The sequence below is a fragment of the Pristis pectinata genome, chromosome 6 (assembly GCF_009764475.1).
Source record: "Pristis pectinata isolate sPriPec2 chromosome 6, sPriPec2.1.pri, whole genome shotgun sequence".
Taxonomy (NCBI): Eukaryota; Metazoa; Chordata; class Chondrichthyes; order Rhinopristiformes; family Pristidae; genus Pristis; species Pristis pectinata.
Window position 1 is genome coordinate 15,826,690 of NC_067410.1, and position 26,678 is coordinate 15,853,367.

The 26,678-nt window shown below is 39.8% G+C and overlaps 1 protein-coding gene across 1 annotated transcript in view; it reads left to right on the forward strand.

Moving 5' to 3' along the window:
* LOC127571108 (inter-alpha-trypsin inhibitor heavy chain H3-like) overlaps positions 1–17,903 on the forward strand; it is a 59,468-nt gene extending 41,565 nt beyond the window's left edge. The window contains exons 22-27 of the mRNA XM_052017174.1: positions 1,797–1,832; positions 2,892–2,909; positions 9,716–9,745; positions 11,912–11,953; positions 14,315–14,429; positions 17,760–17,903. Coding sequence (XP_051873134.1) covers positions 1,797–1,832; positions 2,892–2,909; positions 9,716–9,745; positions 11,912–11,953; positions 14,315–14,352 — 164 coding nt within the window. The 3' untranslated portion in view covers positions 14,353–14,429; positions 17,760–17,903. The remainder of the gene's footprint in view (positions 1–1,796; positions 1,833–2,891; positions 2,910–9,715; positions 9,746–11,911; positions 11,954–14,314; positions 14,430–17,759) is intronic.
* Positions 17,904–26,678: the final 8,775 nt, after the last annotated feature.

The following is a 26,678-nucleotide window of genomic DNA, read 5'->3' on the forward strand; positions in this document are numbered from 1 at the left end:
CGATGCCCCTCGTGTGGCTCCCTGGGGTGCTACCCCAATCCCACATTTACAATATTTAAGGGGCTTCCTTGCCTGACCCCACCGCTCCCTCTCCAATGGCAGAAGAACCTTAAACTGTAGTCCTTCCCCACTGAGCCCTTGCATTGGCTGCACCCAGCTTAGTGCATCCCTCAGCATGTACTCCTGCAGCCTGAAACGTGCCAGTCGGCAGCGTTCCCCCAAGGACATCTCGCAGTGCTGGGAGACCAAGTTTTGGGCAGACCAAAGGGTGTCTTTCACCGAGTTGATGACCTTCCAGCAGCAGTTGATGTCCCTATGTTTCCCTGGGAACAGCCTGTAGATCAGAGAATCTTCTGTTACACAGCTGCTGGGGATGAAACGTAACAAGGACCCTTGCATTTTTCACCACACCCTCCTCGCAAACCTACAGCCAGCAAAGAGGTGGGCGACCGTCTCGTCCCCAGCACAGTCTTGGTTCATCTCCGCCTCAGTTTGAATACATTCTCACTACATCTGACTGAGAAACTCACAGGCACAACACTGGATGAGCCACTTTAAATTTGTCAGTCAGATACTTGATTAGTTCAAATAAGCACTCATGTTAAATTATCAATCTAAAACTACTTATGTTCCTGCAAAAAGCTATGACTGTCATTCTTAAAGAGAATAACTTGAACTACTTTAGTGACTTGATTACACATTGGTGTATGTTTATCTGAAGATTTTAACTAATGATCTGAACCATTTTAACTAATTTTCATTTAGTCAGATACTTAATTGGTTCAAATGACTTAATTTTTAATTTTAATCTCTTTATTCGTCACATGTATATCAAAACACAGTGAAATGCATCTTTTGCGCAGAATGTGCTGGGGGCAGCCCGCAAGTGTTGCCATGCTTCCAGCACCAATTATAGCATGCCCAAAACTTCCTAACCTGTACATCTTTGGAATGTGGGAGGAAACCAGAGCACCTGGAGGAAACCCATGCAGACATGGGGAGAACATACAAACTCCTTACAGACAATGGCCAAAATTGAACCTGGGTTTAACAGATTTAACATCTGCTAAATTGGGACTCATCCCAAATACTATAGTTTCTTTGTCAAATACAAATCACTTAATTCCAAGCAGTTTACATTCCCCCAAAGCTACATAAATTTTCAGCATCACCCTTCCTTTTAACTTCCCAACCTGTTAAATCTGCTCATGCTCCTGAAAAAGGCATGGCCATCATGCTGAGAGAGAATAAATTGAACTATTTTGGTTACTTGATTACGCACTGATGCATCTATGTTTATCTGCCAACACTGCAATGAGATTGACTTCTAGGATGAAAACTTGACAATTTGTCATTTTGCATCATTGTATTAATATACCCTTATTATCTGGCCTTTAACCTTTAAAAGATTGAAAAAATTGTGTTTAATGTAAACTATTTTCCAGACTATTGATCTGGACAAACAAGTTCAAATGCCACCATGCAAGTTGAGAAATTCAAGTCAAAGAAACCTGGAATAAAATGCCAATATTAGTAATGTAATTGCTTAACTGTACATTTGAACAGAGTTGTTTTGCAGAGCTGTTACATGCTCAGGCTTTTCAGTGGTGTTTTGTAGTTCTTAATGGGGATCTGACATTACTGAATATAATTTAATCTGTTGACTGTTTTCCCCCTTCCCCACCCCACTCCCTGCAAACCATCAAACAAATGAAGCTAATGATTTGTTCTGATAACATTTTATAGGCATATTGCTCAAATTACATAAGCATTTATTATTCTCTTTCCTAATTCAGGTCCGAACCGGAAAACCACACGTCCAAGAAGTAAAGGTATAGGATCATAGATGTAAATAGTCAGCTAATTATGGAGATGTATTTATTTGAAAGGAAAGGCATCGTTTTGTGTGTGTGTGTGTGTGTAGAATGCTTTAAAGAACTTGATTGTATCATATGGTATAACTCTGATAAAAGTTACATCCAGACATCGGTTAATCAATACCTTGAATAAAGAAAATGCTGGTTAATATTAACCTCAGCATACATGCATCTTCATTACATCAGTCTTAAGGAAACTCATAGGCACAACATGAGGTGAACTGTGTTAATTGATTTATATTTAGAGAATCAGATGCTTAATTGGTTCAAATAAGTAGTCATCTGTTATGCTACCAATTCTGATTAAATTTTTGATCGAATGGGTTTTGGTCACCTTTAAGGCATGATGCCCTTGAACCACAATATATCACAAGAGTGGTCAATCAAATTATTCCATTGTATTTGCAATACATCTCATTCTAGGCAGCTAATAATTATATTTAAAATAGGATTAAAAACTTGAACACAAATTGACAGACTGCCACACCATCAACATTCCATGACCACATGCTTGACACAGATTTCTTACGAGAACAGATCTTCAACAGAACCAATTTTTAGAAGCAGATTGCACTACACAGTCATTAACTCTGTGTTTCAACACATATGTCTAAGGCCACTACCTTCCATTTTAAAAATATATGCTACAAAAGTTGTGCATCACCATGAACCATCAGTGCCCATGTCATTGAAAAAAAATACAAATGCTGGAAATCCAAAATAAAAACAGCAAATGGTGGAAATGCTCAGCAGTTCAGACAACATCTGAGGAAAGAGAAACAGTGTTAACATTTCGGGTCAAAATCCCTTCACTGGAATGGTCAAGTTATGCAGAATTAAGAAGTTGTGTGAACAGGAGAAGCAGTGAATTATATAAAGCTAGTAATTGGATTTTGAAAATGTAATAAATATTTTAATATCACATTATTCTTAAAATGTTTTGCTGAACTCTATTCCAATAATTCTCTTGTCATGTTAACTTATATAAACTTTTATTACTCTTTCCCGATTCAGGATTATCCATGGCACCAAGTAAGTGTATAGTATCATAGATGTATATAGTTCAGTTAATTGGATAGTGTATTTCATTTTAATGGGGAAACAGTATAGTGTGTATGTGTGGAGAGAGTTCTTAAAAAACTGGAGTATCATATGTTCTGTACAGACACAGGTAATTAGTTGTCAGTCAATAACTTGAGGAAAGTGATCACAGGGATCACTCAGCAGGGACAGTGTCACAGCTGTAGAAGAGGATGTCCTGGAGGGATCATCTACTGAATCAGTGTGGGTGGAAGTCAGAAACAGGAAGGCAATGATCACTATTGGTAGTATTCTACAGGACCCCCCCCCCCCAAATAGCAGCAGAAACACTGAGAAGCAGATCAGGAGGCAGATTTGAGAGACGCAAAAATAACAGTGTTGTTGTCATGGGCAATTTCAACTTTGCTAATATTGATTGGCACCTCCTTAGTGTAAAGGGGATAGATGGGGCAGAATTTGTTAGGTGTCTAGGAAGGATTCTTGACACAGTATGTGGACAGGCTGACTAGAGGAGAGGCCAGTCTGGACCTGGTACTAGGCAATGAGCCTGATTAGGTTTCAGGTCTCAGTGGGAGAGCATTTTGGAGATAGTGACCATAATTCATAGAACATAGAACACTACAGCACAGTACAGGCCCTTCAGCCCACAATGTTGTGCCGACATTTAATCCTGCTCTAAGATCTATCTAGCCCTTCCATCCCACATAGCCCCCTTTTTTTTTAAAAAATCATTCAGGTCTATCTAAGAATCTCTTAAATGTCCCTAATGTATCTGCCCCCACAACCTCTGCCGGCAGTGCATTCCACACACGCACCACTTTATGTAAAAAAATTACCCCAACATCCCCTATACCTTCCTCCAATCACCTTAAAATTATGTCCCCTCGTGTTAGCCATTGTCACCCTGGGAAAAAGTCTGACTGTCCACTCGATCTATGCCTCTTATCATCTTGTACACCTCTATCAAATCACCTCTCATCCTCCTTCTCTCCAAAGCTCGCTCAACCTATCCTCATAAGACATGCTCTCCAATCCACGCAACATCCTGGTAAATCTTCTCTGCACCCTCTCCAAAGCTTCCACATCCTTTCTATAATGAGGCGACCAGAACTGAACACAATACTTCAACTGTGGGCTGACCAGAGTTATATAGAGCTGCAACATCACCTCGCGGCTCTTGAACTCAATACCCCGACTAATGAAGGCCAACACTCCATACACCACCTTAACTACCCAATCAACCTGCATGGCAACCTTGAGGGATCTATGGATGTGGACTCCAAGATCCCTCTGTTCCTCCACACTGCTAAGAGTCCTGCCATTATCCTTGTATTCTGCCTTCAAATTTGATCTCCTGAAGTATCACTTCACACTTATCTGGGTTAAATTCTATCTGCTACTTCAGCCCAGCTCTACATTCCATCAATATCCTGTTGCAATCTACAGCAACCTTCTACACTACCCACAACACCACCAACCTTTGTATCATCAGCAAACTTACTAACCCACCCTTCCACATCCTCATCCAAGTCATTGATTAAAAAAAATCACAAGGAGTAGGGGTCCCAGAACAGATCCCTGCAGAACACCACTGGTCACTGACCACCAGGCAGAATATGCTCCATCTACCAGCACCCTGTCTTCTATGGGCGAGCCAATTCTGAATCCACACAGCCAAGTTTCCCTGGATCCCATGCCTCCTGACTTTCTGAATAAGCCTTCCATGAGGAACCTTATCAAATGCCTTACTAAAATCCATGTACACCACATCCACTGCTCGACCTTCATCAATGTGCTTTGTCACATGCTCAAAAAAATTCAATCAGGCTCGTGAGGCACAACCTGCCCCTCACAAAGCTATGCTGACTGTCCCTAATCAGCCTATGCTTCTCTATATGCCTATAAAATCCTGTCTAAGAATCTTCTCTAGTAATTTTCCCACCACTGAAGACTCACTGGTCTGCAATTCCCAGGGTTATCCCGACTCCCTTTCTTAAACAATGGAACAAGACTTGCCACCCTCCAATCATCTGGCACTACTCCTGTGGCCAGTGAGAATGCAAAGATCATCACCAAAGGCGCAGCAATCTCTTCCCTTGCTTCCTGTAATAGCCTTGTATATATCCTATCAGGCCCTGGTGACTTATCGATCCTGATGTTTTTCAAAAGTTCCAGCACATCCTCTTTCCTCACATCGACATGGCCTAGCATATCAGCCTTTCATATGCCATCCTCACAAATGTCTCTCTCTGGTGAATACTGAAGCAAAGTATTCATTAAGGACCTCCCCTACCTCTTTCAAATCTAGGCATGTTTCTTCTTTTATCCCTGATCAGTCCTACCCTCACCCTAGTCATCCTCTTATTCTTCACATACATGTAGAAGACCTTGCAGTTTTCCTTGATCCTACTCGCCAAGGACTTCTCATGCCCCCTTCTAGCTCTCCGAAGGGCATTCTTAAACTCCCTCCTGACTACCTTGCAACTCTCCAAAGCCCTGTTTGATCCATGCTTTCTAAACCTTGGGTAAACTTTTCTTCCTCTTGAAGAGATATTCTACATCTCATGTCAACTACAGTTCCTTCACTCTACTATCCTTACCCTGCCTCAATGGGACAAACTTATCCAGAGCCATATGCAAGTATTCCTTAAACAACTTCCACATTTCCACTGTACACTTCCCCAAGAACATCTGTTCCCAATTTACACTCCCAAGTTCCTGCCTAATAGCATCATAATTCCCCCTCCCCCAGTTAAATACTCTCCCATATCATCTGCTCCTATCCCTCTCCCACCAAGAGATCTGAAACCTGATTAGGGTCATTGCCTAGTACCAGGTCCAGTATGGCCTCTCCTCTAGACAGCCTGTCCACATACTGTGTCAGGAATCATTCCTGTACACACTGAATAAATTCTGTCCCATCTACCCCTTTACACCAAGGAGGTGCCAATCAATATTAGGGAAGTTGAAGTCACCCATGACAACACCCCTGTTATTTTTGCACCTCTCCAAAATCTGCCTCACAATCTTCTCCTCAGCATCTCTGCTGCTACTAGGGGGTCTGTAGAACACTCCCAATAGAGTGATTGCTCCCTTTCTGTTTCTGACTTCCACCCACACTGACTCAGTGGATGATTCCTCCAAGACATCCTCCCTTTCTACAGCTGTGACACTGTCCCTGATCAGCAACAGCACTCCCCCACCATTTTCCCTCTGCCCCTCTCCCTTTTGAAACATCTGAACCCCAGAATATCCAGCAGCCATTCCTGCCCTTGCAACAGCCAAGTCTCTATAATGGCCACCACATCATAGTTCCACATACTTACCCACACTCTAAGTTCATCAGCCTTGTTCCTGATACTTCGCAATCCAGAGATTACTACCCTTGAGGTCCTGCTTTTCAGCTTCCTAACTCCCTATATTCCCTCTTCAGGACCTCATCTCTGGACCCAATCTAAGACATCCCTGACCCTGGCACCAGGGAGGCAACATACCATCCGGGAGTCTCCTTCACAGCCACAGAATATCCTGTCTGCCCCCCCCCCCCTACTATGGAATCCCCTATGACTAGTGCTCTCCTCTTTCCCCCCTGCACCACACGACCAGGCTCAGTATGAGAGACCTGGTCACCACAGCTTTCCTCTGGCAGGCCATCCACCCCAACAGTATCCAAAGCAGTAAACCCATTACTGAGGGGAATAGCCACATGGATACTCTGCACTATCTGCCTATTCTCCATCCTTCTCCTGACAGTCACCCAGCTACCTGCCTCCTGCAGCCTCAGAGTGACTGCCTCCCTGTAGCTCTTGTCTATGTACTCTTCAGTATCCCATAGGAGCCAAAGGTCATACAGCTGCAGCTCCAGTTGCAGTTCCCTAACATGGTCTGTAAGGAGCTGCAGCTGGCTGTACCACATGCAGATGTAGTTATCAGTCTCACAAGCTGAACACACTACTAACCCTAGAGCCATTCCCACTACTCTGCACTACAGAGAACACCAAATCAAAGAAAGAAAGAAACTTACCATCACCTCTTCTCACAGAAGCCTCTTGAACCAAAGCCTCAGCTCCTCACTCCAACAATGGCTACTCTGCTTATACTCATCTTTATTTGCTGCTGTTAATAAGCCAATCAGCAGGTAACAATTTGCAAATGTGCCTCGTTTAGACTCTTGCAAGGTGAAATCCACCAGCTCAGGCACAGAGACTCACCTCTTTTCAAGTGTCCCGCTCCAAATCTCGCTCCAACTCCCGACTCTGCAAGTGAAACTCCTTGACCTTTAACATAGCCTTGGAGAGGGATAGCAGCAGATGATATGGGAGAGTATTTAACTGGGGGAGGGGGAATTATGATTCTATTAGGCAGGAACTTGGGAGCATAAACTCGGAACAGATGTTCTTGGGGAAGTGCACAAAGGAAATGTGGAGGTTGTTTAAGGAATACTTGCATAGGCTTCTGGATAGGTTTGTCCCATTGAGGCAGGGTCAGGATGGTAAAGTGAAGGAACCGTGCTTGACAAGAGATGTAGAATATCTTGTCAAGAGGAAGAAAGAAGCTTACCTAAGGTTAGAAAGCATGGATCAGTCAGGGCTCTAGGGAGTTACGAGGTAGTCAGGAGGGAGTTTAAGAATGGACTTTGGAGAGCTAGAAGGGGGCATGAGAAGTCCTTGGCGAGTAGGATCAAGGAAAACTGCAAGGCGTTCTACACGTATGTTAAGAATAGGAGGATGACTAGAGTGAGGGTTGGACCGATCAGGGATAAAAGACGAAACGTGCCTGGAGTCGGAAGTGGTAAGGGAGGTCTTGAACGAATACTTTGCTTCTGTATTCACCAGTGAGAAAGACCTTGACATTTGTGAGGATGACATATGAAAGGCTGATATGCTAGGGCATGTCGATGTGAGGAAAGAGGATGTGCTGGAACTTTTGAAAAACATCAGGATCGATAAGTCACCAGGGCCTGATAGGATATATACAAGGTTATTACAGGAAGCAAGGGAAGAGATTGCTGCGCCTTTGGTGATGATCTTTGCATTCTCACTGGCCACAGGAGTAGTGCCAGATGATTGGAGGGTGGCAAGTCTTGTTCCATTGTTTAAGAAAGGGAGTCGGGATAACCCTGGGAATTGCAGACCAGTGAGTCTTACTTCAGTGGTGGGAAAATTACTAGAGAAGATTCTTAGAGACAGGATTTACAGGCATATAGAGAAGCATAGGCTGATTAGGGACAGTCAGCATGGCTTTGTGAGGGGCAGGTCATGCCTCACGAGCCTGAATGAATTCTTTGAGGATGTGACAAAGCACATTGATGAAGGTCGAGCAGTGGATGTGGTGTACATGGATTTTAGTAAGGAGTTTGATAAGGTTCCTTGTGGAAGGCTTATTCAGAAAGTCAGGAGGCATGGGATCCAGGGAAACTTGGCTGTGTGGATTCAGAATTGGCTCGCCCATAGAAGACAGAGGGTGGTGGTAGTGGAGCGTATTCTGCCTGGAGGTCGGTGACCTGTGGTGTTCTGTAGGGATCTGTTCTGGGACCCCTGCTCTTGTGATTCTTGGATGAGGATGTGGAAGGGTGGGTTAGTAAGTTTGCTGATGGTACAAAGGATAGTGTAGAAGGTTGCTGTAGATTACAACAGGATATTGATAGAATGCAGAGCTGGCTGAGAAGTGGCAAATGGAGTTCAACTCGGATAAGTGTGAAGTGACACACTTCGGGAGATCGAATTTGAAGGCAGAATACGAGGTTACTCGCAGGACTCTTAGCAGTGTGAAGGAACAGAGGGATCTTAGGGTCCACGTTCATAGATCCCTCAAGGTTGCTGTGCAGCTTGATAGAGTTGTTAAGAAGGTGTATGATGTGTTGGCCTTCATTATTCGGGGAACTGAGTTCAAGAGCTGCAAGGTAATGTTGCAGCCCTATAGAACTCTGGTTAGACTACACTTGAAGTATTGTGTTCAGTTCTGGTTGCCTCATTATAGGAAGGATGTGGAAGCTTTAGACAGTGTGCAGAGGAGATTTACCAGGATGCTGCCTGGATTGGAGAGCATGTCTTGTGAGGATAGGTTGAGTGCTCTTTGGAGAGAAGGAGGATGAGAGGTGATTTGATAGAGGTGTACAAGATGATAAGAGGCATAGATCGAGTGGACAGTCAGAGACCTTTTCCCAGTGCGACAATGGCTAACAAGAGGGGACATAATTTTAAGGTGATTGGATGAAGATATAAGGGGGATGTCAGGGATACTTTTTTTTTACACAGAGTGGTGAGTGCGTGGAACGCACTGCCGGCAGAGGTTGTGGGGACAGATACATTAGGGGCATTTAAGAGACTCTTAGGTAGACACGTGAATGATAGAAAAATAGGGGGCTATGTGGGAGGGAAGGGTTAGATAGATCTTAGAGCCGGATAAAATGTCAGCCCAACATCGTGGGCCGAAGGGCCTGTACTGTGCTTTTGTGTTCTAAAACATCAAGGTGCTGGAGGAACTCAGCAGGTCAGGGAGCATATGTGGAGAAAAACCGAGTCAATGTTTCAGGTCAGTACCCTTCAGGATAGTCCTGAAGAAGGGTCATGACCCGAAATGTGATTGTCTGTTTTTCTCCATGGATGATGCCTGACCTGCTGAGTTCCTCCAGCATCTTGTTTTTTCATCTAGATTCCAGCATCTGCAGTCCCTTTGTTTCTCTTTTAATGCTACATAACTCTTAAAATGTTTTGCTGAAATTGGTTCCAACAATATTTCCTAGTCACATTGTTCTTAACTTATATAAACTTTTATTACTCTCTTTCCTGATTCAGTGATGAACTTGTTTGAGACATATCTAGCAAGTAAGTGTATAGTGTCATAGATGTAAGTAGTTCAGTTAATTGGATTGGTATATTTCATTTTAAAGGAGAAGCAGCATATTGTAGATGCGTGGAGTGTGTTTTTAACAACTGGAGTATCGTATGTTCTGTACAGACTCTGGTAATTAGTTGTCTGCACAAAACATATCATCCTGCAGCACAAAACAAATGTCATGCAACTTTTGTCTCATTAAGAGAGGAGGAAGGTGATGTTTGAATGTAATGTTTATTTGTCAAATACAAATTACCTGTTAATTCTAAGCAGTGTACTTTCTTCCTGTCAATACATTAATTCCTCTTGATAGCAACCATCCTTTTATCAGAATCAGATTCATTATCACTGACTTATATGGTATACGTAGTAAATATAGTATACATTGCTGGCATACATAGTAAATATACATCTGATATGGCAGTCACATCAGATAAAATAACATGATATGTTAGTTACTGTCGTGGTTACCCGCAATAAATAGATGACCAGGAGAAGCAGAAGATTCCTCAAGAAGTTAAACTTTTATTTACAAAGAAAAGTTGTGACAGTCAGACATCGGTTACTAGTCACCCTCTGACTACTGCCCTCTCTGACTGCCCCCGAGCAAAGCTCGAGGGCCTTTTATTTATCCCTTTTTTTTGCTCAATTACATTGTTACAATCCATCATGTCCTCTCTTATCTTCACAGTTTCATCCATTACCATTTGCCTCCTTCCACAGTTGTCTCCTGGCTCACAACCATTTCTCTTCCGCCACAGTCATTTCCTGACTCAATCGCAGGGTGCCCCAATTATTTGAGTATTGGGAGTATTGGTACTAGGCTACAGAACTATGACTCAGTCGCAGGGTGCCCCAATTATTTATGGGCATTGGGAGTTCTGGTATTAGGCTACAGAATTATCAGTTATAAAACAATACTAGACTTATTCGCTATAAGGCTAACGGTTATAAAACATTACAATGTGCCCCTATAACCTATGAGTTCTGAGACTTGCTGGCATCTGGCTTATCAGTTAAAAAAAAACTATCAGCTTCAGAACTGCTACAAAATCATTAGTCGCACTAACCCTAACAACCATTAACTACACAATAGATCAACAGTGTCTTCCTAGGAATGAGCTAACCATCGGTTTAATGAGCTACACTAAATCAAAAGTGTCTCCCTAGGAATGGGCTAACTATTTCTTTAATGAGCTGTATGTTTCCCGCACTAAGAGTTTCCCGCGCTCGAGGTGAAGAAGAAGGAGGCCCAGTGGGCATCTTCAGGAGATCAGCAGCCATCTTTAACACAGAGAAGACTATGAATAAAAAAAAAGTATAGCCTCTACTTTCTATATATTCTATATTACTTGAATAAATATTGATTCTTCTATTTTCAGCTGAAGTCACTGATTTGCTATTGACCACTAGTGTGTAACGTTAACTATTTATTGTTTTACTAAATTGTTCTTCTTATATGCCCTTCATCTTTCAAGGGTACAGAATGCTAGTAGTTAAGATTCAAAATGTAGAGAGTAGGGTGAAGGTTAATTATTCAGATAGAAAATTCATTGGTAATATGATCAGTCTTCCCCACAGACTCCAAGGTTATTAATTAACCTCTCGTTTAAATGATCTGTGGAGAAGCTAGTTAGTTCCTTGTAATATTGATCTAGAAAACTATTTTGAATGCCGTTTTCCACAGTTACTAAAAATTTAGTTTTCCCAAGACTATTATATTACCTTTGTTCAGAGATGTCTAATGTCTTGATTTATGCTCTGTCACCACAGCTAGGGCGCCTATTTGGAGAATGCCGTGATGTTAGTATTTCTGTTCTGTTTATAAATTGAATTGTTAGTTGTATGAAGTGTTGTGAATTCAAACAATTGTCTTAGCAATCTGAAAACATTGCGCTTCTGAGTCAAGCATTCAAATATAATCACCATGAACCAATGGATATCACAAAACCAATCAATCAAATTGTATAAATGCCCTCATTCTTCTCTAAGTCACTTCACTACATATGGCTAACAATTACATTTTAAATGTAATATGAATTTTTAAAAGTATGAAGAATTCATTTAGGAATTCACTAAACTTAATGCTGTAGTTACCTGCTCCATGCAGATTTTTAATTTTGATAGTCCTATAAATAGATTATTTGCTTTTGCAGAAGCACCTGATATTATACAAGACCATTACTATCTTACAATAGGTAAGTTTTTGAAACAAATTTTAACTCATCTAGTGTCATAATATTATGACCCATCTCTCTGTCTCTCCTCTCTCTCTCTCTCTCTCTCTCTCCTCTCTCTCTCTCAAAATCATTTTGGATTTGATGTATTCTACTTGTCTCTAAACTTTGGGAAATATTTGACTGTCATCTGCAAATGTGTTGATTGTACTTCCAACACCATTAGCCAGGCCATTAATCAATTAGAGGATCCAGCCTAGGGCAACATACTGGGCAACATTACATATCTCCAGGCTGAATTACATCCATTAATTCCATTTCTGTTGGATGTGGGATTGGAGCCAATTCTGAATCTGGCATTTCTTGTCCCGCATGGTATCTATTTTGTAAAGTAACCTAGCGTGAAGCACCTGTAGGCTTTGAGAAACTATAGCCGGACAATATGCACTGGATTTTCCACATCTACCAACACTGAGAATCCTCAAAAATGCTATTAAATGAAGACATAAGAACACCAGGAATAAGAAACAGGAGGAGGCCATTCAGTTCTTCATGCCCATTCCACCATTCCATGAAATTATGGCTGATCTTCTATATCAGTATCCCTGGATTCATCTAAAATCTAAAAATCATTCATCTCTGTTTTGAATATACTCAGCGGCTGAGTCCCCACAGTCCTCTTGAGCAGTGAATTTCAAAGTTTTAACACTCTCTGAGTGAAGAAATTTCTTCTCATCCTCAGTTTTGAATGGCTGGCCTTTTAATCCTGGGCCTGTGACCTCTGGTTTAAACACTGTTGCATGGGGGAAACAAGAACCCCACATTAATGTTAAGCCCTGTAAGAGCTTTATATTTCAATGAGATTACCTACCATTCTTCTAAACTCTGGAGTACGGGGCTAATTTGTTTAACCACCCTCATAGGACAAATGATCGAAAAAAATAAATATGTTGACCTTTTGAAAGTATATCCTTCCTTAGTTAAGGAGACCAGATATGTAAACAATATTCCAGATATAGTCTTACCAGGGCTCTGTATAATTGGAGAACCATGTCTCTACTCTTCTGCTCAAATCCTTTTGCCAAGAAGGCCAACATATCATTTACCTTTCTAATTTCTTGATGAATACACTTTAAGTGATTGATATACAAGGACAAAGGTCCTTCTGAAGATCAATACCTTTCAATCTCTCATCACAAGAAATACTCCATCTTTTTATTTGATTTTCTAGCAAAGTGGAACGACTTCACATATTTTGATATATATTCCATCTGCCATGTCCTTACACAATTCACTTAGCTTGTCTATTTCCCCTGAAGCCTTTCTCCATCCTCTCAGAGCCCACAGAGCCAGCTGGCTCTAGAGATTTTCATTCTTTGATATGCAACATTTGATTCTCATTGATATAGATTGTGAATAGCTGGGGACCCAGCACAGACTGCTGTGGTACCTCACAGCCTCCCACCCCCAAAAAAATTATCCATTTATTCCTACATTCGGTGTTCAGGTCCATTAAGCAATCCTCAATCCATGCCAGCATATATGATGGTATAGCACACATCTCCATTTTTGGTAGCCACATCCACGTTGCTCTCATTGCTTTCATCTATTGCGTTAAGGAAGGGGAAATTAATCTTTTATGATCATTGTAATTAAGCATCACTAGAACAAGTATTCCTGTGGATTTCACATTGAGGATCGGATCACTATCTGTTGTGAAGCTGCACATGGTTGAAAAGGTTGTAAATAATCAGATTCTTGACCTGAATATGAAGGAAAAAGAAACATCTTAAAGGAGGTGCAAAAAAACTGATGATAATGGAATCATCACTCTCTGAGAGTTAACATCTTGAAAGAACTGATGAGAAAAATACTCAAAACAATAGAATTTGATAGCCACTAACTATTTTATAACTTGTATCACTTACAATTCCCTTTCTAAAACATAAAACAACACGTCTTTTTATACTCTTTCTTAATGATTCATTGCTTAAGGTCTTTGTTTGTTATACCTTCTGAACAGAAACCCACGATTAACCTCACAAAATTTGAAGTACAAAGTTGCATATGGAGCATGAAATTCAACATTTTTAAAATTAGAATCTTATTAAAGAGTGGAACTTGATGTATGATTCTGCTATTAAAATTAAATAGTGTCCTTTTAGGCCATAGAGTCTAATTGTTCTAAATGTCCCGATTTCTGTAATTGTTTGTTAAACTTTGATTTCCTCCTCCATTCAGAAAGGACTAGAAGAAATTCATCTCTTAGAATGACTTAGAATTCTTAGAATCTTAGATCTCTTATAGTGTCAAGGGCTCAAATCTTGTTTTATAAAGGTGGCAATGATTTCACTGTTCTCAGACTTTGACATTTTTTCCAAGTTGACAGTGACCCCCCATTTCATCACGTCAGTCAATAATCACAAAGATACTGTTTGTTTCAACATTGATGGGAAGCCAGGTGCGATTCTAAATCTGATCATGGACCCATATACAGGTAGGCCTGTGTTATGCCTTAGAGCACCAGGAAAGAAAAGTAGCTGGTGGGTTGTCACCACTCAGAAATATAACTTGTGTTAATGGATTGTATGGAATCCTTAAAGCCAACCTTTCTGGATGTCCATGGATTGGCTAAACAGCACATCCCTGGCTGAAGAAAGATCTGACAGAAAGGAGTGAAAGATTGAAAGGAATAAAAGCCAATAAACAAAAAAGGCACCATTAATAGAACATAGAACAGTACAGCACAGGAACAGGTCCTTTGGCCCATGATGTCAGTGCTGACCATGATGCCAATTTAAACTGCACATGATCTATAATCCTCCATCCCCTGCCTATTCATACATCTGCCTAAATGCCTCTTAAACTTCACTATCGTATCTGCTTCCACCACTTCCCCTGGCAGTGTGTTCCAAGCACCTACCACTCTCTGTGTGTAAAAATAAAATTTGATTGTAAATCTCCTTAAACTCTCCCCCTCTCATCTTAAAGTTATGCCCTCTATAATTTAATATTTCCATCCTTGGAAAAAGACTCTATCTGCCCTACCTATGCCTGTCATAATTTTGTATTACTTCTATCAGGTCACCCCTCAGCCTCCGATGTTTCAGAGAAAATCATCCAAGTTTGTCCAACCTCTCCTTATAGCTAATACTCTCTAATCCACGCAACATCCCTGGTGAACCCCTACTACACCCTCTCCAAAGCTTCCATATATTTCCTGTAATGTGGCGACCAGAACTGCATGCAATGCTCCAAATGTGGCCGAACCAAAGTTTAAGACAGCTGCAACACGACTTCCCAACTTTTATACTCAACACACTGAATGATGATTGCAAACATGCTGTATGACTTATTTACCACCATATCTACCTGGGTTGCCACTTTCAGGAAACTATGGACTCGCACCCCAAGATCCCTCTGTACATTAATGTTCCTGAGGGTCCTGCTATTTACTGTATATTTTCTCTTACATTTGACCCCTGAAAGTGCAACACCTCACACTTGTCCAGATTAAATTCCATCTGCCATTTCTCTGCCATATTTCCAACTGATCTATATGCTGCTGAATTCTATGGCAACCTTTCTTGCTTTCTACAACTCTGCCAATTTTTGTGTCATCTGAAAACTTGCTGATCAGCCCCACCTATGTTTTCACCCAAATCTGTTATTTTAACATAATATATATATATATATATATATATATATATATATATATTCAATAGCCAAACGGTGCCCTTAGATAAGTATTCAGTACGTGTTGTTCTGCTATAATGCAACAGTTACGTTCCATAGAAACCTCACGGTATAGGAAGTTGTGTTATAGCAGGACAGGCTGTAGTTGCCTTCAAAGCAGAGGCTTGAACAGGTCTTTCTGATAGCGATCACGCTATAATCAATGTGGCCCACGTTATGCAAATAGTGTTCCCTAATTCATCAATCACATTATAACCAATTTGTGTTATGGAAACACGTGTTTATAGCAGAACTACCTGTATATTTATTAAATAATGTCACTATGAGAACATGCAATATCTTGAAATGACAATTCTGTGTAATGCCTCTAATTTAATTAAGTAACCCATCTAAGTACACTTGATGTTTCTACCACTTATTCCATTGTTTCCCTTTACTTGTTGGCTCCCTGTAGCTTTCCAGCACTAAAGAGCATTGGGTAGCCTCAAATATCTGCCATAAAATTTCTGGCCATCCACAACATTGAAGCCATTTCACTGAATCCCTATTGTTCTTACTGGACTGAATCATGGTGATTCCATGCTGTAATTCCAAATAAATTCTGTACTGTTGTACATGTAGTTTGGGCCTTCCAAATCTGTCAGCTTGCTCTGTGAAGGAGATCTACCCTGTATTTAACATTTTTTTTACTTAGCTTCTATCTCCTGGCCCCATTTTGGTTTTGTGCTTTCTTCTTTAAAATTAACCTCATCAAAAAATACCACGAATGATAATATTGTCCTTGGTGTCCAGGCCCCTGAGGTAGTCATTATTCCCAGAAGGCCTCTAACAAGACAGTGGACACCTCATGGTCCCTCTCCAGGGGCATCAAGACACAAATGTCACCTTGGAAGAGGGGCAGACAGTTGCAATGGACCTGCTGGGAATCCCCAGCATTACAATTTGGATTTTGTGCCAATTTTAACCTGACACTAGTAAGCAAGACCACATTGACTTGAAGAGAGATATTAGAGTGCGAGAGTTATGACGCAACAGAAAAGATGAGTTTAAAATAAAAAAAAATACCGCAGATGCTAGAAATCTAAAACAACACAGAAAATGCTGGAAATACTCAGCAGGTCAGGTCACATCTGTGGGAAGAGAAACAGAGGTAACATATCAGGTCAGAGACCCTTCATCAGACTGGGAAAGAGACAAAAGAAGCTCGTTATAAGATGCAGGGGAGATGGGGGAAGAGGGATGTCTCTGATATGGTAAAACTGGGGTGTTGTTCTTTTAAAAGACGTTTCGCTTTATTTTGATTTTTTCAACATTTCTGACACCTACTCAACTATTATTCATTTAAAATATTTAGCAATTTATTTTAATTATTTAAATTTTAATAATTTTTATATCTTTGTTAAATATATTAAAACACTGTTGCAATTGATGACACTTTTTGCAATATATAATACTACCTCCCCAGCATTGGGTAGTGATAGGACCATTTTTGGGACAAGGTTTCCATGTAGCGTTCACCCACTGCCATCCAGCCCCTTTGGACTTCAGGGTGTGAATTGTCAGGAAGGTATTCCCTTTGCATCCAGACTTAGTAAGCACAGGCATGGGGGACCACGGGCAGTGATTCTAAATGAGGGGTCAGGTCAGCAAGTTGTCTTTGTGCAGGTTCATTGGATTATAGGTTGGGCGCATCATATGTCATAAAAGTTTATTGTGTAAACAGTTTATCAACTGCTTAGCATCATAATGACAATTTATACAGAAAAACCAAGCCACAAGTTAAAATCAATTGTATATACAAAGCAATAATTATCCCTGGCCATGCATCTGTAGGGTGGCATTGAGATATTGGGTATAACTTCCTAGAAATTCCTAGAGATTCCAAAGCAGATGTAGCGAGGAACCCTCTGTAACAATATACCCCAGACATTGTAAACGATTCCCCGATTTTCTGTTATCTCAACTTTGAACAATTCACCTTTTCTGACACTCTTCAGTTGCTGGTCCCTCCCTAGAGCCGTGTCATTATATTCAGTGTTCTTTTTTATGATAAAGTGGATATACTGAATTTCAAGTTGTCATTGTCACGACTGAGTGATATTAATTAACGTGTTCTTAACTTTACATGGAGGTTTCATGGTAAACGGCCAGTTGATAGGAGAGAAGAAGACAGAAAAGAATAAGAAAATAAACACATACTTTGGAAAGTTTGGAATTGTGAACAACATGATGGATATAAAAGTTGAAGTATCGACTCAAGAGATTACAGTCTTTCATGGAGAAGACAAGATGATTTTCCCGTGGTCAGCAACAGCATCTTTAACAAGAGAGAGGTGTGTTTTAAGCAACATTCCACATGTGCTTCAGCAAACAATTAGTGGCAGCACAAGCATAAACATAGCCACGGTCTGATTAATTATATCTTCACCAAATGCTTTACAATACTAAACTCAATTTGTAAAACTAGTTCTCTTGATAGATCTTGATTTTGGTTTTATTTTGTAATGTTTGAATTATATTATTTCAAACATGTGAAGAAAAATCTGAAGCAAAAATACAATAAAAACTAATAAGTTAATATCAAACATTCAAAGCAGAACAGCCGTACAGGTACACTAACAAATATAGGTGGGGATTCACAACAATGAAACAACTGAACCAAGCTTAATCTGATCTGAAATTAATTAAAATAAAATGGCCTCAAGACAATTTCATAAAAGAAATTTTTTGAAAATGCCTGATCATATCTCCCAGAAGGCCTAAACCACCTACAGATCCAGAGCCAACATGTTAAAATGGGGTGACAACACCTGAGCCCTGCAACTGCAGCGAGAGGCAGACTGCACAACATCTATTGGTCTGCCCCTATTTGACAATGAGCCATGCATGGTTCAAGATCTTGCCAAGCCCAACTCATGAGTTTTGAATTGGACTGCCACATCTCATGGAAAAGTAATACAGGTCACCCTGGATAACGAACAGGTTCCGTTTGTACAGATGTTCATAAGTCGATTTTTGTCCGTAAGTCGGAAAATACACAAATCACTCGATATGGTATCCGTATCTCCTCAGTATTGTAATGAATGGCATCAAAAGTATTAAAGGCTGAGAAGAAAGAACAATTTGGAGAGAGAGAGGAAACCATTTCTGCCATTGTAGGATTGAACATATGTCAGACTTTTGAATTTAATAATATTATGGGAGCTGGATCATTTATAGGAGTCCCCATAAGTCAGGTGATAGTAACCAGGCGATGGTCTTACTCATTTTGTGCTATAAAGTCCTATGGTTGGTGTTATGTTTGCTCTTCATCAAGAGACAAACCTCACGTGGGTTTAACATCTGAACATTTTATTGACCAACAACAGGCTGCTTGCTTTCCCTCTCTTTTTACAGCCACTTCCTGTTCCTCCATGTGACCCCTTACCTTGCCTATTGGGAACTGTAGTTCTTTATTATAACTACCTAATAACACAGTTGGGGAGAATTTTTTATAAGGCAAAGTGAACCATAAGAGGTCTAAATGAGCCCAATAGTCAGGCCGATTGGAATTAGAATAGCAACTAGGTAATAGAGTTCCTGATTTAAATTTTGATATAACTTTCAGAGAATAATTGAAGTGGAAGGACTAGACATTGGTGGCACAGAAAATGAGAAATGAGATAATACAACTCACTGAAATTAGTAAATATTATATAGGAAGTAAAATGGAAAGTTGCAAACGGGGCAGTGAAACACTGAATTAGAATTTGCAGCTTTCTTGGCGTAGGGATGATAAAATGAGAGGGTAGGAATGCACAGCTCCATCCAGGGAACCAGAGAATGATGGCCTGCATGAGAATGTGGATAAGAATATCTGCATCTGCAATAAGCCCTTTTAGAAGATGCAAGATTCTCTGCAATGAAATAGCGTGTGGAAGACCTTTTTTTTCTCGGATTCAAACCTCCACAATGTCATATTTCAGTAGCATTGTACTAAGGGAGAAAACTAGAGTAACATAAGTTACAATTGCATTATTTGCAACCGTCCAAACACAGAATTAGAATTTACAGCTACCATCGGGCCAGGACACATGATACAGAATTTTTAATTGTCCTTTCTACAGCTGTGACTAGTGTAGAATACACAAGCTCTTATTCATTCAGAACTATCCAGTTAAAACCAAACATCAAATCTCCAGGTAAACAAGCTGTGTTCACCATTTTAAATGAAATCAAAATTACACTAAACTGTAAAGTTAACCACCCACTTCCATAAACCAATCCAAAAAGAGTCTGGTTTCAACCTGGAAATTCAATACATAGCCTTTAGCTAGCAAAAGAAATATTATAATCATCTTTTGAGATAATAGTTACCTAATAACCAATTGAAGCATCAGGTTGTATCCATTGATCAGTCAGAGAACTGTGACTGACCCACATCATGTTACTATGAAAAATGTAACACAGACCGAAAGACTTCTCCCTTGTCCCACTTGCAAGACAATGACTCCACTTGATGTATTTTTTTAAATTATTGAAGACTGGTAAGATTTTGTGAATTTTCCTGGAGGATAAACAGTAATATACTTAGTAATTTAGTATTGGGGAACAAAACACATCCTTTTGTCTTTTTTTGATGAACCACTATAACATCCCATCTCCCTCCTCATTACACAAGGTTCAGAATGCCCTGCGAAAATTTGAAACCCCAGCTCTTTCACATTTGGTTAATATTAATGTTGATATCTTTCCTGTTTTCATCCTGCCCAGCATCATTTACTTAATATCTTCCCACACCCCACATAGATCTGCTCCCAATGCCAGTAATGCTTTCAGATCCCTTTCTGACCTACACCTGGAAGAGTGCCTTTTAAAAAAAAATTATATTATTATTAAACTAATGAAGCTGCAAATTGGAAGATAGGTTTCATAGGGTCAGTGAAGCTAAGAGTGAGTGAATTAGCTTTCAAGAGGTTGGATGGAAAGAGTCCTGTAACCTAATACAAGTAAGAGTGAGAGTGACAAGCAGAAGGATAGTACGGAGTTAGTGGCTAAGGGATCCTTTGGTTCTGCCACAGTGTTGAGAGGTAAGTGTATGGATGGCATCCAATTGTTGCATCCTGAAGCAAGGACCAGTCAAAATGAGTCATCAGAGGTTAATTGGATAAGGTCTTGTTAATTGCATTATTAATATACAATGACTATTATAAAATGGATCGCTAAATTGGACAGTTTTGAGAACTTGTACATAGTCGATATTCAGAAAATCAATCAAAAACACTGCATGACATTATTTCTAAAATTTATTTCCTAGTTTCTCAATCTCAATCGTGAAAGAAAGGAATCTCACTTTCACGATGGGAGATGACGCAACCTTTGTTATTGTGCTGCATCGCGTCTGGAAAAAGCATCCTCTACACAGAGACTTCCTGGGATTTTATACACTTGACAGCCACAGGCTCTCAAATACAACCCATGGATTACTTGGTATGTGGAATATTCACTTAATTATCTGGCTGGTCACAGTTAAATACTGTATAGCAGCAAAACAACTGAGTAACCATGAAATGATTTGACTAATTTCTTTTAAAAAGAAGTGATATATTTATTGATGACCTTATTTATCAATGACTGTACAGGTTGTTCGTCCTAAGATCAGAAAATTCCATCCTTCACTGAAAGAGACAGTGAAATTAGTGCATGGTTTGGTATCGCTTAAGTCATAAAACTAAATATTCACATTGAATCTCTGAATATTCATATTTCAATCCTGGATCTCAAATAAATAATGTAGACTGCCATGTTTGGAATATCCCCATTGCAAACTGTATTTAAAAATTACCTTCATCCAATTATCAAATTAAAAGTTTAACTTTATAACAAATTCCATCCAAACCTCTTGCACCAGTAAAGCACTGCATACAATGGGGGAAAAAAGTGCAAGTCTTGGTTTAATCACAACATTTTGGCTAGAACATCTTATAGCTTCCATCCATTATGAATTAATGACACAGATTTTGTGGAGAAAGATCAACAATTCTGCATTACCCCATGGGTGTGCAAATTTGGAAGTCCCACACATGGTCTCATGATTGCACTTTGACATTAACTGCAGAGATGATCCAGTACTCATGCTGGAGAATTCATTCAAACAACCTGTGCCAGGTCTTTATTCATTTCATGGTGAGGAACAGGTTTGAGGGACTAAACTGTTAGGTATAAAATAGTTTACTGAGTTGTTTGCATCTACTTAAACATTTTCCTTTTTAAGCATTTTAGCTTTATATTTACTAATTTGTCACAAGTTTGATCAGTCTCTAGTGTCAGAGACATTCATGATTTTTTACAACTTTGACAGCAGCTAAGCAGAAAGTGTCAGAATTGGTTTCAGTAACTTTCCGGGCAAGACTTGTTCTGTGCCCATCACCATGCACTCTCTCTCCTTCCACCCCCCTGCACTAAACGATTTTCAAAGCAGAAGACCATGTTACTGCACAGGACCTCACTGCTGAGGATCATGATAGCTTCATCCAGTGAGATTCCTTGGGGAGATCTATACATGATCTCTGTGGACTTAGTTTGTAGGAACAGCTCACCACAAGATGCAGGTCACCAAGTCTTTGTTGCTAGTTGAATAACTATCTCGTCATTATTCCTGTAGGAACCCTGTGCTTAGTATGTTATATTGTATTTTTGACTTTGCAATCAAGTGAATTTATCTTTATTTTAATGCAGGACAATTTTACCATGAAGTGAATGCTGAGATCTTTGACATTCGCGCTGGCTTAGATCAAGGCAAACCTGATGCAACAATGATTGTAAAGGGACACAAACTCAGAGTCACAAGGTATTACATTTAAGATAGTGTAAAACCTTTGATTTATACTATTTAATAATTGGAATATTTCTGTGGATTTCTTACTAATATTTTAATATCTAGGGGTCACAGGGAGCCCTGCTGTGTGCACTACCAAGCTGAGTACAGATCAAGACCACAATATTTGAGCCCAGAATTAATTGTTCACATCCACATAAAACATATTGCTGGGGGAATTTAATACAAAAGTGGAGATTGTGCTTTAGTTACATAGGGTATTGGTGAGATCACATCTGGAGTTTTGTGTACAATTTTGGTCTCCTTATTTAAGAAGGGATGTATATGTGTTTAAAGCTGTTCAGAGAAAGTTTACTAACTAATAACAAACAACCTGCTGGAAGATCTCAGTGGGTCGAGCAGCATCTGTGGGAGGAAAGAAATTTTCGATGTTTTGGGGTTGAAACCCTGCTGGAATGATTGGATTGCCTTTGAAGGAAAGGTTGGATAAGCTAGGCTTGTATTTGCTGGAGTTTAGAAGAGTGAGAGGAGAAAGATATAAAATCCTAAGTGTTCTTGACGGGGTGGATGTGGAAAGGATATTTCCTCTTGTGGGAGAATCTAGAACCAGGGGTCACTGTTTAAAAATAAGGGGTTGCCCACTCAAGAGGTTTTTTTTTCCCTCAGTTGGATACAAGTCTTTCAAACTCTCCAAGTGGAAACAGAGTCTTTACATTTTTAAGGCAGAAGTAGATAGATACCTGGTAAACAAGATGAAAGGTTACCAAGAGTGTTTAACTGAGATCACAGTCAGAAAGTCATGATTTTATTTAAAGGCAGGGGAGGCTTGAGAGTTCAAATGACTTACTCCTGGTCCTATTTCATATGTTTATAAACATAATTCATTCTGAGGTCAGCTCCGAGCTTGCAAAACATCTATACAGATGCACAGGGTCCTGCTTTGATAGGCCAACATACCCACTCAGGCAATACATCAAAGAACCAGAGCTTCCAAGCTCGACAGATTTGGATAGACTATATAATAATGTTGTTAATGTGCTTGCTAACTGAATGTTGAGTGTCCATTGCAGGCACTGTTGGTTGAAAGTGCCATGTTTTCTGCTTGGAGACCTAATCATTGACTACATCTGAAATCTATTCATGTTGTGGAGACTTCCTGTTTCTTCTTGTTATGATGCACAGTTGTCAATAAATTTTATTTTTAGGGGGTACCAGAAGGATTACAGATTTGATCCGAATCGAGGTAACAATATTTCGTGCTGGTTTGTTCACAACAATGGGAAAGGATTCATTGATGGAACTCCTAATGACTATATTGTCTCTTCATTATTTGGACCACTATATCCATTACCCGAGACCACATGGTGAAAATCTATCCATTTAATATCTGTTGCATGGCTTTAATGTTCAATCATTTTCTATGTATAGTACATAGATTAAAAACTACATTTTTTATTATCAGCAGAAATTTTCTTCATAAAACAGATTTACATTGTGCTAAGATTAAAAGTGAGTATTAAAGTTAATTCATTGAACTAAAATCAATAATTCTGGTGTCAGTTTTGTCACGAACCAGCAACAAAAGAAACACACTGAGCATGATTCAGTGTTAAAAACTATGTTATTAGTCACTACTTATGATAATACGTAAAATAAAAGTAAAAATGTTAGTATGTTAGAATTCAAAAATGTTAACCCTCGAACGTTAACCCCAAAACTAAACTCTTCGTGTGTGTGTGTGACAAAGTCCCAAACTCCAAGTTCCGGAATGGTTCTTAAAGTTCAGTCCCGCAAGCCATAAGGTGAAACATGAGCAAGGGCTTCTTCAACAACCACCGTTGTCTGAAGATAAGACGTAGACGTAGAGAAACATAGAGAGAGTAAATACGAAATCCAAATGTTCCACGATGGAACCCAAACGACACTTCAGTGTTTACTCGGTAGTGACTTCCTCACCCCGAAAAGCATCCGAATCGTGGTCGTCCACACACAAATACCTGTTTCCTTCTACAGGTCAGCAACAAAGTGAACTCCACCAGATTACTTCCAACTTCCATACATGGATTTCAGTGGCAAGCACAGTTATTGTTTCTCATCCATCAATAGAGAAAACAAGCAGGCTGGTGTCTCTCTCCCTCTCTCTCTCTCTCCTTCTTCTTTCTTCTTCTTCTAACTTCTTCAACAACGTCATTACGTCCTTTATCTTCTATTGACGTAAGCACGCCCCACACACACATACACACACACTCTCTATCTTAAAGGGACTTTCACTGAGTCCGTAACAGTATCCTCTATAGAAGCAACAGTATATTCCACAAGTAGCACCATATGGTATTATAGTTTACATTCCAGAACCAGCTAAGAAAGGATATCTAAAGGACAACTTCTGACAAGTTCCCTGGTTTGAGCAGGAGTGCCAGTTTGACTCCAACCTAGTGATGCCTGGGGCACTGAAAATGGCAGATGCCAGGAAGCAGAGTTCCAGCATTGATAATAACTGCAGGACAAAGTAGTCCAGATTAGATTCAGTACTAATCATTGTCATGGAGGAACACTAGGCTAAAAGAACTGCCTTAAGAGTACAATGATGTCGGATGTAGCTCTAACATGAATCTGAATTCCTCAGGATTAAGTGTCTAAAGCAGTCAGCTTGTAATGTAGCAATAAAAAATAGTTCCAGTAACATTTACGATAGTTGATTGAGCTTAATTGATGCTTCTCAGTGTTCAGCTGGGGCCCTCTAATGCAATACTGAATAATGTCTTTCATTTAGTTATCTTCCAAGGTAGGAAAGATTGAGCCTGAATAAGCTATGTGACTTGATTCTGCAAATAAAGTGACTATAAACAAAGATTTAAATAACCAGCACAATTACTTAAGAATATGTATAATATTTGTAATATATTTTATGCATATAAAATAAAATTTGTTTAAAATTTTTTTCAGTCCAAGACTTCAGTTATTTTGCTACTATTCTCCCTATGGTTTCAGATTTTCCACAAATAGACTGTTATCCTGTGTCAAATACATTTTCATCAGTGACAAGTTTTAATATGTACATTGGATTTAGTTTTCTAGTTTTTTTAGAGTGAGTTGATGCTTGGTTTCATGGTTTCTTTATGTGAGCCCTTATATCTTTTGCTGTTTTGGCTTCTTTATTGCTTCCTTCCCTACCTCAGAAACCTCCTCCAATCTAGTAATTTTCTGTGATATTTATACTCTTTTCCAAAAATTGTCATAATAAATCACTCCACTACTGGGGGCTGTTCTTTAACTGCTGAGGACTTTAGCTGGAAATCTCTCCCTTTAATTCCCTGATGGAAGTATATAAAATTATGAGAGGTGTAGATAATTAGAGTCTTCTCACAGGGTGGAAATGTCAAAACCAGAGGGCATAAGTTTAAAGTGAGAGAGGGGAAGTTTAAAGGAGATTTATGAGGCAGGTTTTTCACCCAGAGAATGGTGGGTGACTGAATGTGCTGCCAGAGGAGGTGGTGGAAGCAGGTAGGCTGACATTTAAGAGCATTTAGACAGACAGCTGAACAGGCAGGGGATGGAAGGATGGGAAGAATGGAACAAAGTAAGGAGTTCACTTTGCTGACCTTGTATCAGTAATTATTGTATGTAACTCATAAAATCATTCTATCCCATCCTCCTTATCTGCTCATTTTCATTGGGGAAGCATATGTCACAAGTAACATACACTTGATAATATTAATGTTTTGGCTTCATAAAAGTTTAGCTTCAGTGTGACCCTGATGTTGGTTTACTTATCCTGACAGCAGATTTGGGGATTTTGCAGTGGCAGCATTAATGGTATCTCTGCAGTGCTTTGATGTGCCAGCTGTTGGTAGTCCATGACTCTGAAGCATTGAGGTGGGCAAGGATTATTGCTGCCAGGTCTGAGGTTTTGATCTTCAAACTCTCCTCTTGCTCAGACAACCAAAGGCAGTGGAAGCAAACTGAAGGCAACAATATCTGAGGGATGTTTCCCAAGACATGGGAAGCAGTCCACTTTTTCCACAGGTGGACTTCTGTTGTCAGGGAGCAGTGTTGTACAGTGCAGGCAAATTGATATGGGATCTTTGGTTTGCAGATATTAAGTGCAAGGCCCATTCTCTAGTATCCTTTAGATTTGGAGCTCAGCTTCTGAATATGTACATATACAAGCTTCTTTTACAGCCAGGGTCCTCCTCAACCACCTCCTCTCAGTGATCGAAGAGCTGCTCCTCA